Here is a 19,907-nt window from a genome sequence, read left to right on the forward strand (position 1 = left end):
GGAGGAACCAAGACTTCAGTCATTAACGTGCCAGAACTTCTCTGGGTCCTGGGTAGACTCATGGTGGCTGTCTCCTACCTGTGGGCCATGCTTACTCACCTGGACACAAATGACCTGTGTTTCCATGGTTTCTCCTCAACTGTTCCAGATTCTGATTATCTTCACTTTCCCAGGGTTTCAAAAATTCAAACACATAAAATTATTCTAGAAAATTCTGACCCTCTAACCCAGCCAAAACAAACAAATACAATCTTAAGGGATACATAAAAATTAGCAACCATACTTTCACTTTAGTCCTATTATCCTTTTTTTTTTTTTTTTTTTTTACTTCCCAGGGTAGGGCATAACAGGCATTGCAGCTTTCTCCTGATTCTCTTGGTTGACTTGCCAGCACCAAGTCATGAGGATACTCAAGCAGCCCTGTAGAATGGCCCATGTAGAGAAAGAAACCAAACCCTCTTACTCAGCACCCATAGCAAGCACCACTAGCCACCTTGAAAAAAGATCTTCCAGCCCCCATCAAAGGATTAAGATTACTGCTACCTCAGCCAAAATCTGACTGGAAGTCATGAAAAATCTGATCCAGATTGTACAGTCTGTTTCATCCACAAGTTTGGGAATTGACCCCCAGAAACTGTGAAGGATAAAAAAGTTTGCTACGGCTTTAAGCTGCTCAGGGTGTGAGATAAAGTGATATTTATCAATAGATAATTAATACAGTTGTTTCTGCTTAATAGTCCTTCATTGGCAAAATTCAGCCCAATTTTATCTTCAGGGACATGATTACCTCAGGTGGCATGCTTGAAGCTCAAAAATTAGGCAAGGTTGTACCCCAAAGGACACTCTTCACAGAATGGAAATCCAGCTCACAGAATGTGAGTAAAAAACACAAATCATACATCTGATAATTGCTTAATATCCAGACTACAGAAAGAACTCCTACAAGTTAGCAACAAACACACAACCTGATGGATATATGCAAGAATCAATTTCTGGAAGAGAATAGAGAGCCAGAAATAGATTCTTGCAAATGGTCAATTGATTTACGTAAAGATATAAAGGTATACAGTGGAGAAAATATTTTCTTCAATAATCAGTGCTAGGACATTAAGATATTAATATCCAGAGAAATAAACAAACTTCAATCTATATATAGTACCATATACAAAAATTAATGCAGAATCAATTATAGGCTTTAAATGTAAAGGATACAATTATAACATTTCTAGAATACAGAAACAAAGAAGAATAATATTTGTGAGGTTAGGCAAAATTTTCTTAGGTATGACACCACAGAAGAAATTGACAAATTGAACTTCATTGAAATTAAAACCACCTAGTCTTCAAAGACACTGTTCAGATAATAAAAAGATAATGACTGAAAAGAGATATTTGCAAATCACATTTCTGGCCAAAGGTTCATATCCATAATACATAAAGAATTCTCAAATTTTAATAATAAGAAAAACAGCCCAAATTTTTAAATGGGTAAATGATTTAAAAGATATTTTACCAAAGAAGATATGCAGGTGGCAAATAAGGACATGAAAAAATGATTAACATCATTAGTCATTAGGAAAATATAAATTAAAACCACAATGAGATACTACTACATGCTTTTATAACGGCCAGAATTAAAAATATTGACCACACCAAGTGTTGGAGCAACTGGAAATCTCATACAATGCTGATGGGAATGTAAAATGATACAACCATTTTGGAAAACAATTCAGATGTTTCTTTAAAAGTTAGACACATACCTAGAGCACAACCTAGCCATTCCACTTCAAGACCTTTATCCAGGAGAAATGAAGGCAAATGCTCATAAAAGACTTGTACAAGACTGTTCATACAGTTTTATTTGTAATTGCCCAAAACTGGAAATAACCCAAGTGTTCATCAACAGGTAAATGGATAAACAAATTGTGGTTTTTTTTTCATGTGATGGAATACAGTAAGAATGGGCTGGGCATGGTGACTCATGCCTGTAATCCCAGCACTTTGGGAAGCCTGAGACAGGTGGATCACCTGAGGTCAGGAATTCGAGCCCAACCTAGCCAACATGGTGAAACCCCGTCTCTACTACAGAAATACAAAATTAGTTGGGCATGCTGGCGTGCACTCAAGAGGCTGAAGCAGGAGGATCACTTGAATCCAGGAGGAGCTGAGATCACGCCATTGCACTCCAGCATGGACAAAAAGAGTGAAACTCCATCTCAAAAAAAAAAAAAAAAAAAAAAAAGAACACAATATATGCAGCTACATGGATAAAGATCAAAATACTTATACTAAGTGAAAGAAGGCAGACAAAAAGAACACATACTGTATGATTCTATTTACATAAAACTCTAAGAAAATACAAATTAAACTATGGTGAAAAAAAAGTTTATCAGTGGTTGTCTGGGGACATAGAAAGGAGATTGGGAAAGGGATTTCAAAGAGGCATGAAGAAACCTTTGCAGGTGATGGACATGTTCCTTATCTTGATAGTGCTGATGGTTCTACTAACACAATATACACATATGTCAACATATACCAAACTATTCACTTTAAATATGAGCAGTTTCTTGTATATCAACTATTCTCAATAAAGCTGATTTTAAAATTAGGCTTACCAGCATTTTTAAGACACAGTGTTAGCTCATTTGGGGATTTTGTTTGTTTGTCTTATATCTAAAGACTACATTAAACGCTATCATAAACGCCACCACAGATATTCAAAATATTTGGACAAAAACACAATAGAGACATAAAATCAAAGAGAAAGCTAACCCTTACTTATGAAAGTCCAAAGAAGATAACCACCTGCAAACAGCTCACACAGCCTTGGGGAAGAAGAAAGAGGAAATTGCCTGTCAGAGAAGCTCCCTTTGTTGGACTAGATTAGCCTCTCCTTAGGTTGAAAGTTTCACACTGACTTCAAAGAAGTGCTCAGATCAGAGAAATGTAGAGCTAGGCTGAATAATTGTAGTGAGGTTGGGGCTGTCTTAAAGAGATTCTCTTTTGAGCTGTACCCAAGATGACATTATCATATTATCAATGATAAAATCGTTGTGGGGTCGGACTACGGGGCCACAAAAGCACTCTTAAGCATCAAAGAGGAGATAAGAAATACATTCATATAAAAGCAGAAATTTAAAAATCATGGGATATGATTTCCTTACTGTTAGAGTGACTGTGACAAATTAGAAACTTTTTCTGCGTGGGATTGGCTTTACTAGTTATCACCAGGTTCAGGGGAAAAAAGCATATATATATATATGTATATTTTTCCCCTGAACCTGGTGATAACTAGCAAAGCCAGTTTTATATATATGTGTGTGTGTGTGTGTGTGTGTGTGTGTGTGTGTGTATGCATGTGTGTGTGTTTGTGTGTGTGTATGAAGAAAGAGAAGTCACTGTAGCCCAATCAACCATAATACAATAGCTTAATATTGACACAAGCACAATTTGTGAAGCAGGATCTTGTCAATATACATGTATAATCACACCCTGCACAAAGAAATAGAAACACTCTACTGAGGTGAGATGGCCCAAATAATACAAATACAGTTGAGTCACAAATCATAAGCTGAGAAACTGAACAGGGATTGAATAGTTTAGCAGTAAAATCTAAAATGGTGTTGCTGGTAAAAATAATAATAATAATTAGTGGATAGATTTATGCAGTTTCACAAACCAGCAGGAAAGAATTGAACTATCTGTTTTCCTCCTGCTGTACACTAACAGTGATCAGTCAAGCTGGAAATATGTTCTTACGAACTGAGCTAGAAATATGATTCAATGTTCCTGGTAAAATATTAATTCAAAGACCTGATGAGTATTAGAATTAAGGAAAGATTTAGTGTTGGATAGCACAAAGGAAACAAGACTTGAATTCCAAAGCCCTCTAATGTAAGGCTGGATGTGTTGAGTGTGTTAATAAATATTTCAGTAACACAGAAAGGAGAGATTAATGCCAGCTTGGGTTGAATAGAGGAACATATGTGATACACAAAGAACCACAGACAAATGACATAAAAATAGAGAATGCTGTCAACGTCTTGTACATAGAAGATCCTCTGAATAACACTTTTAATTTCATTTATCATCCAAGAAGATGAAGGTTTGCCAATTTTTAAAATAGAGGAACTCTTCATTTGCTTTCTACCCCAAAAAATACATAGTAGCTATCTTTACCAGTATCGTGCATGATTCCCATACTGGGTACACCCCCAGCAGATGAAAACCTCTTGAATCCAACGTGAATGGGTTTGGGTCCTCTCTTCCAGTCTCCCTTGTCCACACTAAACATGGAACCTAGACAAAAGCGTACTCAGATGTACAGAAACAGAAAGCCTTCACCTACTTATTTTCACACTGAGGTTAGCATTAAGCCCTAAAAACAGTTCATTCTGGCCATGCTGAGCCTCACCTCTAGCTACAAATTAGCCCTATGTTCCTTAAATTCTGTGACTGCTTCCCTGTTTGCTTCACAGATAGAGGGCCAGCAGGATCCCACCTCTTAGAAAACAAGAAGCAGTGGGATCGTGTGTTTATATTGTATCACCTGTGTGTTATGGCAGGCTTTTCAGCAGAGAACTGCCTGAAACTCCTCTGGAATAATTTCCACAGAAGCAAAACATTATTTATGTATTTGCAATAACAAGACATGCCAGATTCTGCATAGATGGTCACTGGATGAATTAAAAAACATTCATAGAGCACATTATATGCAAATTACATACATCAGGAATAGGACTGCCATATTTAGCAAGTAAAAATACATTATGCCTCACTAAATTTGAATTTCAGATAAATGACAAATAATTTAGTATAAGCATGCCCCATATAACATTAATAATGTAAGTATCAATTATATTTACAAATTGATATGATTTGGCTGTGACCTCACAAAAATCTCATCTTGAATTGTAGCTCTTATTTCCTTTTGGAGAATTATCCTGTTCAGCAATCCATTTTTGTTATGGAAAGGTAGCCCGCCAGGCATGGTGGTTCACACCTGTAATCCCAGCACTCTGGGAAGCCGAGGTGGGTGGATCACAAGTTCAGGGGATTGAGACCATCCTGGCTAATAAGGTGAAATCCTTTACTAAAAATACAAAAATTTAGCAGGGCGTGGTAGCACACTCCTGTAGTCCCAGCTATGCAGGAGGCTGAGGCAGGAGAATCACTTGAACCCGGGAGGCAGAGGTTGCAGTGAGCAAGATCATGCCACTGCACTCCAACCTGGGTGACAGAGCAAGACTCCAGCTCCAAAAAAGAAAAAAAGAAAAAGAAAAGGTAGCCAACATGGTTTGTCCAGGATAAGCAAGGACAAACAATGAGAAAGGTGAATTGTCAGGCATGAAAAGGGAGAAGAAATTGTGACATTCTGGTACAGCCCTACAAAAGAGGTATGAGAGATTTTTGAGTTGAGCAGAACCATAGCAGGAAGCTAAAAGATGGTGGAAATTTTAGCCAGCAAGAAAGTCCCTTTAGCAGTCAAGGGAAAAGAACCCAAGTGGTAAAATACTTCATCTTACATCATCATCTGTGCTATCTTGTTACCTAAGTCTCTGCCACTGCACAGAAATCTTCAGTAAAAGTTATGTCCAGTTGATGTACAGAGAGGCATTTAAAAGATGAGGGAAAATATCTGTGCACCCCATTCAAGTCTCTGAAGGACAAAAGGTACACAGCAAGCTGGGGGCAAGAGGCCTGTAGGAGAGAAAGATCACAAACAGAAAATTGAAGTGAAGGATGAATGTGTGACACCTCTGGGAATCCGCAGAATTCTTCAGAGCAGGCGTGATATTGTGCTGGCCTGGAGCCAGAACCTGAGCAACGCTATTTTTATAAAATGCAAAACTGTTTTTAAATAAGTTGCAATGGCTGCCTCATTCTCCTCACAATAACTACTGTTCTTGGCCACTGTAAATAGAACTGCTAGTTTGTTCTGCAAAACTATGTAAAGCTGCTTACCTTTTCTTATCAGTAACTGCTAAAATCTGTGACTTCTATCACCACCCAGACAATGTGTAAACAAATGTATATCTTGACTTCTGTAAACCACTGAGGTAACAAACAGAATGACAAAAGTCCCCTAGACCTTGGAATGTCCGGAGACCCCCACCCTTGTCTCCATCCAGGAGGTGAATTACAGAATCCCCTGAACCTTGGAATGTCCGGAGACCTCCTCCCTTGTCTCCACCCGGGAGGTGAATCACAGAATCCCCAAGCCCTTGGAATATCCGAAACCTTTTCATCCCCATCCCCGCTCCTCACCCCCACACCCAAGGTGATTTTTCGGGTATAAAAAGTCGTGGCACCCTCCTTTTGACGCCACAGGTTGGAGAGACGTGAGTCCTCTGTGGTCGCCGGCATAATAAATGACCCTGCAATCTGGCATACTTTTGTCTTGGTGCTAACTTTCTACGCTCGGTCCAATACAACACAGGGACATGTGATTTGAAGTTAAAGCACTTTTACTTAAATCTCAAAAAAACAAAAATCCCAGCTAACACCTGGCTCTGTGTATATAAGGCAACCTCTAAAGGTGCAACATCTGATAGTTCAAGAGTAAATGATTACGTGTATAGATCTCCCAACATTCATGCTTGACTCTCTGTTACCAGAGGAGTAAAACTTCAGTTGGATTGCCTGGTTCCCACACCAGGAGTCGAGCCCAAGCCCGGGCTGCCTGGGCGAAAACCAGGAATCCTAACCGCTAGGCCTGGCTCGGAGGCTCTTGGCCTTTCTAACTCCGAAGAATGGGGACAGGGGCCCCAGAGGCACGGTGAGTTTAACCGTTGTAATAAAAATCGTGGACCCAGAGAGTTTTGTGGAAGAGCGATTTATTAGACAGAGAGAGAGAGAGAAGGCAGATCCCACGCTGTCATGGGAGGAGAACCCAGAGAGGGAATCTGTTCAGGTAGGAGCAACTGAAGTTTTAACCCTTGAGTTATTCCCTCTCCATTCATGTTCTCATCCAGACTTCCTCAGGATTGATTGATCTTTGACTCTGATACCAGATTGGCTATTTGTTTTACAACCCTGAATCACAGAGCCCCCTCCTCCATGAGCTGTGGTGGGAATTTAGGGGACAAAAGCCCAACCCGGCTGGAAGATAGATAAAGAAATTTACCTGGCCTGGGTGGAGGAAGTGCTCAAAGAGCACTAGTCGCCTGAGGCAGGGAGCCAGGAAATTCCCATACTTGAAACCACGCCCCTCACGGACCCAGGAAGAGAAGTTTCTTTAACACAGTCCCACATTTCATTCCCCTTGATCCTTTTTTTGAAAATCTTAGCACCTCCACCAATGTTCATGTAATCTCAGAGAAAGATAGGACTACTCAGATTGATTTATTTTCTTTTACCAACTCTGGCACAAGCTGTTATTGGGATGTTTCCATTTCATGATTCTGCACATGTTTACACAGCCATAAGTGTTTAAGTGAGAAATATTGCTTTGCTCCTACTTCACTATCTCTGTGTATGTGAATGTGTAGTATGCGTGCTCATGTATAAACACCCCAACGAACTCCAATGAGTATATGATCTTACTATATCCTGGAGTGGGTCAATTTATTCTATAATCTATAAAACACAATGAAACTATCTTTTTGCAACTGTTTGCAATCTTTCTCAGCTGTGGTACCAATGTTTTCCCAAAAACTGAGTACTGATTTATGATCCCAGTGACAAATTAACACAATGTTTTATTATTTCCAGAATAATGACCTCAGAAAGATTTTATTTAGCCAGCAACCTGGATGGTTGAGGAATGAGGGCTATTCCTTGAATATAATAATTGACATTAGAAAGTTTCCCTCCTGATATGAAATTTCAGAGAACAGAGCATCTATAATCCAAAATGTCTAATAAGCCAATGTGGACATTAGAGAATGGTCACAATGTTTTATTTATGTTTAAATGCTTATGTTACAGTCATAGCTAGAGGGAAACTTTCTATTGCCATCTTTGCAATTATTATGTTGTTTCTGTTTTACTATCTATTGTAAAACTACAAAAAAAGGAATTGATGAATTCACATGATCCTTGGAATATGTTCATGATCCCACTGCTTGCTTTGGAGTGGTTTTCTGGGGAGTTGTTTGTTTGTTTGTTTTGAGACAGAGTTTCACTTTTATTGCTCAGGCTGGAGTGCTGTGGCATGATCTCAGCTCACTGCAAACTCCGCCTCCCAGGTTTAAGTGGTTCTCCTGCCTCAGCCTCCCAAGTAGCTGGAATTACAGGCGTCTGGCACCACACCTGGCTAGTGTGTGTGTGTGTGTGTGTGTGTAGCAGAGATGTGGTTTCACCATATTGGCCACACTGGTCTGGAACTCCTGACCTTAGGTGATCCATCCGCCTCAGCCTTCCAAAGTGCTGAGATTACAGGCGTGAGCCACCATGCCTGGCCACTTTGGAATGCTTGAGAAATCAGCACACCTGGTGTCTTTCAACTTGAAAAGGACATGATGATGCAGAGCCACCTGGCTAGTTACCTAGTTAACTATACTAGAGCATACTTGACCTTTGGTGACAGCTTTCCAACATGCTGACTCCTGCCTCTTTCACTTATTGATGTTGCCTATTCTGGTTAGCATTTATCATGATCATCTGAGCCGTTTCCCATTGACTGCACCAGAGTTAGTTTCTCTATGGGTTTTGCAATAATTGCCATGTCTATTTCAAAAACCCAAAGCAACAAAAATCTACCATTTAGCAACAGCACTTGTTTTTAATTGTTCCTATTTCAGCGCTTTTATCAATAGATACTTACGCACACTATGAATTTGTTCACATTCATTTCATCATATGGTCTATCATTAATTCAATAATTACCTTGCCCAGATTAGCACACACGTGTTTCTGGAATCACTCAAGATGCTAGACCTTTTAAGAAAAAAACAGATCTATCCCTAACTTCATGGCACGTATAGTCTAAAAGTGCTTACTTATTCAAGTCAAAACAGAGTCCTTAATGACAGATCATTTTTGCAAGCTACCAGAATTTTAAAACCATGGTTTTTCTCAAGAAAATTGCTTTCTCATTATTCCTGGGTCATTTGCTTCTGCTTTTTGCTATTCCCCTAACTGTATTCATTTTTACTTATCAGAGAGGTGTAAATTGATGAAAATTAAATATTTCCACTTTATTTAATATTGCAGTTTAGGGAAAAGATTGGAACTACAGCCTAAAATCAATTTTGAATACAACTAATTTTTTTCATTCTAATCCTCATTTAGAAATTTTGCCTGAGGACAAGTGAAATAGAATGCATTTCATACAGAATGTTTTTCAAAGTGAAATGAAAATAGTAAGATGATATTAGACTCACATTGAGATTTTGTGTATATATGTAGTACACAGTGCCACCCCAGAGCAGGACTCTGAAGACATCATCTGTTTCCTTTCTGGTCCCCAAATGAATCAGGTGATTCTGAACTGGTGTCAAGGGCTAGAATATTACAAAACCATGTTGACTTTGATTATCTGTTAAGGTAAACCGGAGTCCAAGGAGCAGAAAGTGTTATGGGCCAGGCAATGCTGATGGGTTGGTAGGGCGCATAGCAATGGCAGATAATAATCTCTCAGGGAACAATTCTTACACTTTCATGGTCATTCTCCTATCTTCCTACCTATGCACCAGGCATCTTAAAAGGAAAGGAACACAGAGGGAACTGAGAAATCAGAGTTTTCTTTGTGGCTCTGTCTCTTTTCTGCATCTTGCTGTGTTAACAGAGCCCTTCTGGATGCCCACCATCCACCAAAAGCACCCAAGGAGTCCACGGAGAGCGAGGAGCAGGGAGAAGGTCAGACAGGAGAGGCTCACTGGGAGACACTGAACACATGGAATGAGTGGAGTGGAGGAAGAAATGTGTGGTCTCATTACGAATGAGGCATCAGTGATGATGCCTCCAAATCCAGCAGACCTCTGGGCAGAGTTCCAGGCCTGAATTAGGATTCTGCAGTCATTTTTATGGAAAGCACTTTTCCTAAATGTCACTAGCTTTTACTTTAGTCACCTCTGTCCAGATCTCATTAAAGTTCCTGGCCATTGCGCTCATTTTATCTTCTAAGTGCAAATGAGAAACGGGAGTGGGTCAATGCTCACACCAACCGAGCACTTGAAATAAGAACTTGAGCAGGACACAAGAAGCAGAGACTATGGGACACCACCAGCTTATGAAAATGTGCTGCAGCACATTGAAGCTGGAGGCATCAAAACTGGCATCTTCTACACAAACGCAGTCGCCCTCTCTACTATTTAGCACCATAGAGCTTGAAAGCCCAACAAAGAGCACCTCATCTCAGCTAATCCCTTTCCTAAAGGCCACAGGAACAGTTCTATTAACATGTGGCTAGCCCAACACCATCCAGGCTCTCCAATTTCCAATCCTGCACTTATTTTACTGCTAATAATAGCTCTACTATTTGTGGTGCCTATTACGTGCCAGGTATTTATTCTAAGCGCTTTACAGTTGTTGCCTTACTTAATCCTACAGCCACCCCCATGATGTAGGTATGTATTACTGTTGCCATTTTCAGATGAGGAATCTGATACCCAGCGTGGGTGCCTAACTTGGTCAATTCCAAAACTGACAAAAGGGCTGAGCTTCCTACACTGAATCCACACACTCTCCCACACCTAAGATCCATGCTTATTCCCCACCACCAACCTTCCGCTTCCTTCACCCCAGGGACACATCTGTGGACAAGACTGGCTACTTGATGCTTCCTTTAGCCCCACTTCATCATGCAGTAAACTGCTAAATTATGATTGGTATCCGTGTGGCACACATAAAATCTCAGAACACACAGTTGTAAATGTAATAATGCTCAGTTATCTCTCTAAAGTTGGGGGGAAAGAATAATAGTTTGCTTGTCTTCATTCTTTCCAAGATTCTTGTCTCTGGAAACGCTTTAAGCAATTTCATGCCTAAGAGGACCTTCATTCTCTCCAGTTTCAAAACCTTTAGTTTTACGTAAAAAACAAAAAATGTATAATCATGAAATAACAGGGGGAAGAAGAAAGCTGATATAATAGTGAGCTGAATCTTTACTGGCTCTGATAAATTATTACCAAATTGGCAGTTGAACCCCATGCCAGAAGCAGAAATGTGTGCGAAGCCGCAGGCTAATTATATCAAATCCCTTGCAGGTAGGAAAACTCCCATTGCTCGTAAACCACCAACCAGGGCTGCCTGACGATGTCTGCTAGCTTTTCCTTTTCTTTTTTTAATTTCTGGTGCAACAAAAAAAACACCCTTTGAAAAAATAAGCTGATAAATAACTTGCTTTTTTCCTGCTGCACAGAACCTGAAGCGGGTAGCTGAGACCTGGATGGATGAATTTGCCGAGTACATTTATCAGCGGCGGCCAGAGTACAGGCATCTCTCCACGGGGGACATCTCTGCCCAAAAGGAGTTGCGCAAGCAGCTAAAGTGCAAGGACTTCAAATGGTTCATGGCTGCAGTGGCCTGGGACGTGCCTAAATACTACCCTCCAGTGGAGCCCCCGCCTGCTGCCTGGGGGGAGGTGAGGAAAGGTTGCATGAAACCTGCCGCCTACCTGTGAGACTGCATTCCTCCCGTTTAGCCTCAGGTGGTGGGAGGGACTGCTAACACCTTCACTTTTACCCTCCAGCCAAGCAACATTCATTTAAATCACTCAGTAAGGAATGTTCAACTTGTTTTTAACAATTACTAAATTTCGCCTGCAGAGCTGATAGTCTAACCCAGAATTAGTGACCACTGTTGATTCCTCAGATGATTTCTGGTTGTTTTGTTTTTTGTTTTGTTTTGTTGTTTTGTTTCGTTTTTGAGATGGAGTCTCACTCTGTCTCCCAGGCTGGAGTGCCGTGGCTTGATCTTGGCTCACTGCAAGCTCTGCCTCCAGTTTCCAAGCAATTCTCCTGCCTCAGCCTCCCAGGCTGGAGTGCAGTGTTGTGCTCTTGGCTCACTCCGCCTCCCAAGTTCAAGCGATTCTTCTACCCCAGCCTCCTGAGTAGCTGAAATTACAGATGCATGCCACGACACCCAGCTAATTTTTGTATTTTTAGTAGAGATGGGGGTTCACCATGTCGGCCAGGCTGGTCTTGACCTGTCGCCTCAGGTGATGCTCCCACCTCGGCCTCCCAAAGTGCTGGGATTACAGGTGTCAGCCACCATACCTGGCCAAGAATTTTTAAAATACACCTAGAAAATATTTTTATTTGAAATTAGAGAAATCACCATCAGCGTTTGTAGAGAATTAACATATCTGTCATACGAGTGTGTAAATATGGGTACCTGATATCCATGATAAAAAGCCTCTGTCCTGGTGCACAGCCTTTTTGCTATTGGTATAGGCAAGTACAAGGCAATGAGGGGCTTGGCTATTATCCTAACCAGGCTGTGCTGTACAGAATCATGAAGAAATGCATTCCCATAATATACAGAACTGTGGCACATGCAGCCATATTGATTCCTTAAATAAGCACCAACCAATCTTTCTACCTCTAAACACTTCTATTCAGTGGAAATAGAATGGAAAGAGCTGAATATCCCCAGGTCCCAAGTTTAAAATTTCTATCGTTTGGCATAGAAAAGACTATTGCACTGGGTTCGATTCCATTCAATACTGTTACTATAACCTTTCTCCACAGAATAGAGTGTGCTAAAGCAGGACTAAGATTGGATAAGGTGTATTTATCCTAGCAATTTAACCTGCTCTTAGCAGAGGATATGAGGGAAATGCATCAAGGGTGGACGTTCACACCATCCCACTTCTCCAGCCTTTCAGAAATCAAGAGTTGATTGTCTTGCATTGTGGAGGAATATCATCAGTGTCCTTGGTTTTATAGTCTCTGGAAGATGATGCTATTGCCTAGATAGTGTCTGTGGCTGCAGAGCTCTGAGAAAGGGCTAGCCAAGAGCATGGTAGGAAGGACCAGAGGATGCAGGCAGTGTTCCTGGGTGAGCTGTTCCAGATCCCTATGGAAGATGTGGTAAGTCACAGGTGCACTGCTTATTGTGTTCAGAGGGTGACTCTGTTCATGCCTGGGACACCCAGGATGAAGGAGAGAGCCAGTCCTGCCACTGCGCTCTCCATCTCCTCATGGATTTTGCACGTGCATGTGGTCCTGACTTTATCTGCTTCGTTCAAGTTAGTAATTCAGTCTCATCCTTTGCCTCTTAAACATTTCATTAAAGCTTCTTTAGAACATTAGTAATATTAGCCTGCTTGTATTAATTTAACTATCTACCATGGACTTAATTCATAGCAGTGGAAATCTGAAGTAGACAGATAACAGAAACAACTTTCCTATCCTAACGTGTTAGAAGGCTTAGGAAGTGAGATCCTTCTACAGGTTTTTTCATAAGGTTCTGTTTGTCATCTTTCTATGATGATTTAAATGCTGTCCTGCCTAGTGACTAAGAGATACACTTGAGGAGCCCACAGTATCATTATGTGATTCACTACAGGGCTAAAATCTCATCAATCTTTTATCTGCCTTACGTAGAAAGGTAAATTTGTCTTCCTTCTGGTTACTACATTCTTCAAACTGCAACTGCTCACATTTTTCCCACATTACCTGACTAAACCATAACCTGAATTTATTTAGCACCTTTTCTAAATAGGCTGAAATCTTCCATTCAGGTTCTAGGAAGGATACAACCTTCCAGGAATAATCAAAATCAGAATCATCTTAAGCCCAAGTAGGCTATGCCAGTATGTTTGTATCTATTACCCTAGATTGCCTTATACTTTTACAACACTTGCCTTATCCCTGGAGACATTTGCATTCATTATTTCTGGCTTAAACAATCAGACATTGAGAAGATCAGATTTTTTATCTTTCCTCAGACAAGGATTTGCTCTGTCACACAAGCTGGAGTGCAGTAGCATGATCATAGCTCACTGCAGCCTCAAACTCTTGGGCTCAAGCAATCCTCCCACCTCAACCTCCTGAGTAGCCCAGACTACACATTCACACCACCAGTTCCAGCTAATTCTTTAAATTTTTTGTAGAGACAGGGTCTCAATATGTTGCCCTTGCTGATCTTGAACTCCTGGCCTCAGGTATTCCTCTCACCTCAGCCTCCCCAAGTGCTAGAATCACAAGCATGAGACAACATACCTGGCAACAGATTTTATTTTTTCTTTTTTAACACAGTGCAAATTTCTTTCCCCAAAGCCTCAGAACAGTAAACAAATAAAGGTCATATTTAGCTTTAGGAAAGAAGAAAATGGGGACGTAGTATATGCGCCAGTTGCCTTCAGTTGTATTTTTTCAGTGAAGATATGATGCATAACAAGAATGAAGACATAGAGCAAGGGAGGAAGGCAAGAAGAAAGAAAATAAATAACAGACAAGGGTTTGCACTGTTAAATACTAGTTTTTTTAAGTATCTAATTCACAGGCATAGTAGATCTCTGAGAGCATAAGTGAAATATGTACATTTAGTGCAGAAGGCAAGTGAAGGATTTGAAATGCAACTTAATCTAAATGAAATAATGAAAAAAAGATTATTTTCTAACTGTATGGGGCGGTAATAACATTTTTAAGGGTAGATAGGCTGGACGCGGTGGCTCACACCTGTAATCCCAACACTTTTGGAGGCCGAGGCGGTTAGATCACCTGAGGTCAGGAGTTCAAGACCAGCCTGGCCAACATGGTGAAACCCCATCCCTACTGAAAATACAAAAATTATCTGGGCGTGGTGGCAGGCTGTAGTCCCAGCTACTCGGGAGGCTGAGGTAGGAGAATCAATTGAACCAGGGAGGTGGAGGTTGCAGTGAGTCGAGATTGTACCACTGAACTCCAGCCGAGCGACAAAGCAAGATTCCATCTCAAAAAAAAAAAAAAAAAAAGAAAAAATTATTAAAAGTGCAGAATACATGTGTTGACCAGCTTAATCTCTGACAAAAAAAAAAAAAACTTTCAAAATGTTGACACGTGCAATTTCTTTTGCCTTTCAAAGGGTTTCTTAAAATAAACTTTTCATTTTGGAATAATTTTAAATTTACAGAAACATTGCAAAGATAGTGTAGGAAGTTCACACATTATCCTTCACCCAGCTTCTTCTAATGTTAACACGTTATATTTACCACATTAACTGTAGTGTATTTAATCAAGCTAAGTAATTAACATTAGTATAATACTATTAACTAAACAGGACTTTATTCAGATTTCACTAGTTTTTCTACTAATGTCCTTTTTCTGTTCCAAGATCCAATCCAGTATAGGAAAGAGCTTTTTAGTTTCCTATAAACTTTAAATTAATTGTTAGAATGGGCAAAGTTCCTACAGAAATGTAATAAGTCAATTACTGTTTCAGTAACGGTGGTTCTTTTAAAGCAGTTATGGGAAGGAACCACAAACCTCCAGCAATGTAAACATAAGATTCCTTTATGGGAGATCTGGGCCAAGAAGCAGGGCAACTCGCCGTTTTATGCACTTGTACTTGGAACAGTTTTCCACCTGCTTGTCTGTGCCAGCCTGATTCTGGGTAAACAATGACGTGCTTAGGCAATTTTTGGCTCTGGTACTTGCAACTTGGCTCATAAAGGATATTTTACAGACCATAAACAGCCTATAAACCTCCACTCACTTCCCTGACAAATTCAGCTGGATTACTGCACTTGTCTCTCGGCTCATCTCCCTGCTTCTGTCCGCCCCCCTTCGGTTTATTCTCAACACAGTCCACTTCAAACAAACCGGAGATGAGGCCACCACTCCTCCATTCAAGTTTTCAGTGGCCGCCATCTATCACTAGGTAAAAATGAAAGTCCTTACTTATAAGATTCTAAACAATCTGAACCCTGTTATGTCCCCTCCAACCTTCTCTCTGACTCTTCAACCCCTGGCTTCCTCCTATCTTCACCCACTGGCCTCATCACCAGTCTTCACATAGGCCAGGCGCAGTCTGACCTCAACACCTTTGCGTTTACTGGTCCTACAGCTTAGCATCCTCCAGTCTCAGAAATCATATGGCTCCCGCCCTTCCTTCCTTCTGGTCCTCACTCAGAAAGTCATCTTCTCAGTAAGGTCTTCCCTAGTCAGCGTATCTAAAATTGCCACAACACCCACACACATGCACATGCATACTTATATACTCCCTACTCCCTTTCCTCCTTTATTTTTTTCCCTAGCATCCATCACTATATAACAAGCCACGTAATTTATTTGTATATCATGTTTCTCATCTATCTCTCCCACTAGAAAGTAAACTCCACGACACAAGGATTTTGTTGGTTTGTTGTGTTGCTATTGCTCTTTTGCAGAAAGACAGTCTCTAGCATATAGTAGGTGCTCCATAAATATTTGTTGAATGAATGAAAGATGAATGAATGGGGAATCCTGACTCCCTGTTGTCCCACCCGCTTTGCCCTCAGGCCTGTGTATGTGAACCCTCTCCAGGGTACACTGAGCACGTACTCCCTCCATGTCTATACCAAGTCCACTTCTTTGGAAAGCTTGGCCAGAAAGACAGTTTGGGTAATGAATCCCAGGTAACTGGTAACTGATTCTGAGGAATGGTCAGGTCTATGGTCCATTTGATTGTTAAACAAGTTACAAAATATTCTGTTCTGACATCCTACAGGGAAGAAGGAGAAACTCCAAAAGTTGAAAGCCTCTGTTCAGCAATTTCCAAACTCTGCCAACCAGCTTCCTACTTAAAAGGCAGAAGAGATTACAATCACATCTGATAAAGTAGTGCTCTCCAGAAGTCATTCCATCCTCTGGTAGTCAAGGAGAATGGGTACAGGGGGGAGGTGATGAGTCCCAGAGAGAATAAATAGGATTCTGAACCATGTAATAAATTGAACAACCCTCAGTACTGTTCAAATAGAAGCAATGTGCTTTCCCCCATGCTATGTTAAATAGGGTAAGAACAGGTTTAAAGTGGAAAGTTATTCTTAAACCACTCACATATGGAGTGTCTCTTTTTGTGTCAAGATGCTAAATGAAAGAAACTGAACTTCCTATTATTTTCCCCTTCTCCTCCTTAGAATTCATGAATTTGCTAAAGTCATTTAGTGTGCTCCTTTATAGTCTAAAAAGAAGAGTTCTGCAGAATTCGAAATATCATGTGTAAGAAGGAATAAAAGATGTAAAACAGACAAACGTGTCTTTTCCAACCAGTGCCATAAATTCTTTTAAGACGTGTCTGCTTACTGTCCTCAATGTGCCAATCTGGGCACTTCCATTTGTCACCTTGTGATTGTGCAAACTTTTAAAAAAATCTTTATTTTAAAAATTCATGTCAATACCAATCTACCTAGGCTGCTTATTTAAATTCCTTTCCCGAGACTAATGTCACCCAGAATTGTGGAACATTCACAAAGACAGGCACCCTAAATAATTCCCGTTCTCCTCCTATGCTGCAGGCTGCTGTTCTTCTTTTCACCTGCTTGCTTCTTCTTTATTCTAATGTTTTCTCAGTGCACAAGGCTTTTCAGGTTTCTCCCTATCAGCTTACAGGAAAGAAAGTTCAACACTAGGAGGTGCATTATCTCAAAGATCTTCTGTGGATGCCATGTTATCTCTTTCAAAGAAATTCTGTGTGAGTGAGTGCTGCTGATGTGTGATGCAGGAGTAAAAAGCAAGTGCTTTCCTCACAAAGAGCAAGGTTCCCTCGGGTTCTCTTGGGAGAGCCAAAGCCAGCTTTCCTGAATTCCCCAGCAATCTAGTCTCACAACCAGGAAAGCTGCAAAGTGAGATTGTCCTGCTATTTCCCTGGCAACCATGCAGGGAACTGTCTCTGCCCTTTCTGTGCTATATCTCATCAACCCAGATCTTTAAATTAAGCACTCATTCAGAGATGATTTATTGTTCAGACTATATTAGACTCAACTTGATCTGTCATTTATTTTCTCAGGCAGAGGCAGTGCTGGGACACTATGCTAAGACATCTCTCTGGGGCTCAACGAGGTTGGGAATAATGTAAGAACACATAAAGAACTGCATTATCCTCTCAAATATTTCTGTGCTTTCTGAGTTTTCAACATTGAGATGGGGCTATGAAGACAAACGTAAAGTGTCCTATAATAAACACAATTTTAATTTCACATTCCCAGATGAACAAATTGGACATCATAGTGCCCCAACAGTGGCAATGTAACTCTAGTCATAACAGACTCAGAGGTGCTTCAGAGATAACCAATATTTTTTTCTTCTGTATGGCATACATAAATTTGGCAAACAAAACATTCTGTCTTTTCCTTCTATTTATTTTATAAGTATGTGTATTTGTATTTGATATATGTTTACACACACAAATATATACTTTTTTGGATTCATGTGCCAGGAGTCAATGACATTTTAAGTGTATGTTAACCTACTCATAAATTCATCTTAGCATTTAACTTTCAATGAAAATTAGCACCTTTCTAATTCTGAAAATGACACTAAATTAATAGAATTTAAATAGAATTAATAAAATTAATTGTCACCAAAGTAACTCAGTTGGGAGAATGTTAGGCTGAATAATTAAGAGAACTGAATTTAGTTCACCCAACTGTCATAGCAAAATTTCCAATCCACAGCCTCAGAAAGTTAGCATAGATGGAAAAATTCAATATAATTTTTCCAGTATTGGACATCGGAATACCTCACCCCTACCAATGGGGTGACAAAGTGACCTGCTGGCTTCTGTGATAACTAAGAGTGGTCTCTACAGTGACAACTGCCCTTGACTTGCCTTAAAAATCCAGTAACCAGCCACAGACTGGTGGGGGACAAGAAAAATGTAGCCAAATAAAAAGTGGAGTGGGAGGTTTCTGGGGTCCTGGGATAAATTTTTTGAAAGATGGAGTCAATTTTTTTTTCTTTTTTTGAGACAGAGGCTTGCTCTGTCGCCCAGACTGGAGTGCAGTGGCACGATCTAGGCTTACTGCAACCTCTGCCTCCCGGGTTCAAGCAATTATCCTGCCTCAGCCCTCCGAGTATCTGGGATTCCAGGCATGCGCCACCATGCCCACCTAATTTTTGTATTTTTGTAGAGATGGGTTTCACAGTGTTGGTCAGGTTGGTCTCATTCTCTTGACCTTGTGATCTACCCACCTCGGCCTCCCAAAGTGCTGGGATTACAGGCATGAACCACCGCACTCAGCCCAGGAGGTCAATTCTAAGACAAATGCCAGTATGCATTATTGGGCTTGAAATTTGATTTTAATCACCTGCAGGCAGACAACAGTTTAAAATGAGAGCCAATATTCCTCTAAGTGTCCTTGCAACTTATTGAGCTGCTGTGTTAGCAGCAAGCCATCTTGGGCACTGCTCCAAGCTCTGAGAAGTGTGATAACTGTGCTGCTAAGAGGTAAGTCACCTCTTACATTCACAAGAGAGCAACCTGAAGGTCATCTGTCAGTCAGATTTTGCAAGCAATCTGAAACATAGCTACCTCTGTCGTGATTTGAGAGATGGGAAAATAAGCACTCCTGTGCTCCCTGTCAGCTTCCGTGGCTAAATTCTTTCTCCATGTTTTATTTTTCTCACAATTATCTCTGTGTTTTTGATCTACTTTATTGCATTTCCTCCTGTTGACTTTAGGAGATGCAGGAATTAATATTTCCCTTATATTTCCAAAGTTCTCTGTTTGTCTAATTGATAACCTAGTTGTATTTGGCTAAACCTTCCCTTATGTCTTGCCTTAGACCTTTTCCTTCTTACAGAGCTTGCATGACTCTTTGTGTTGAGATTTTATTGCACAATCTAAATGATGCCTGGTCAGTTTCTGGAAAGGATGGCCAATTGTTTAGGCCCATTCTAAAGAGAAACTAAAATAACAAGATACTCTCAGGAGGAGCTTAATTTTCTACACCAATCTCTAGCACAAGAAGGACACGTCAGCTTTTTCCAGTCTTGTTTTAGACTCAAGTCTTCCCGAACCAATCATATACATTCAAACTCTTTGCCTATGTTTGTTTT

General features: G+C 40.4%; 1 protein-coding gene across 1 annotated transcript in view; it reads left to right on the forward strand.

Moving 5' to 3' along the window:
• GALNTL6 (polypeptide N-acetylgalactosaminyltransferase like 6) overlaps positions 1–19,907 on the forward strand; it is a 1,261,291-nt gene that overhangs the window by 1,164,274 nt on the left and 77,110 nt on the right. The window contains exon 10 of the mRNA XM_032298886.1: positions 11,306–11,527. Coding sequence (XP_032154777.1) covers positions 11,306–11,527 — 222 coding nt within the window. The remainder of the gene's footprint in view (positions 1–11,305; positions 11,528–19,907) is intronic.

This window comes from Sapajus apella, unplaced genomic scaffold (genome assembly GCF_009761245.1).
Source record: "Sapajus apella isolate SASKATOON/1434 unplaced genomic scaffold, GSC_monkey_1.0 scaffold39, whole genome shotgun sequence".
NCBI lineage: Eukaryota > Metazoa > Chordata > Mammalia > Primates > Cebidae > Sapajus > Sapajus apella.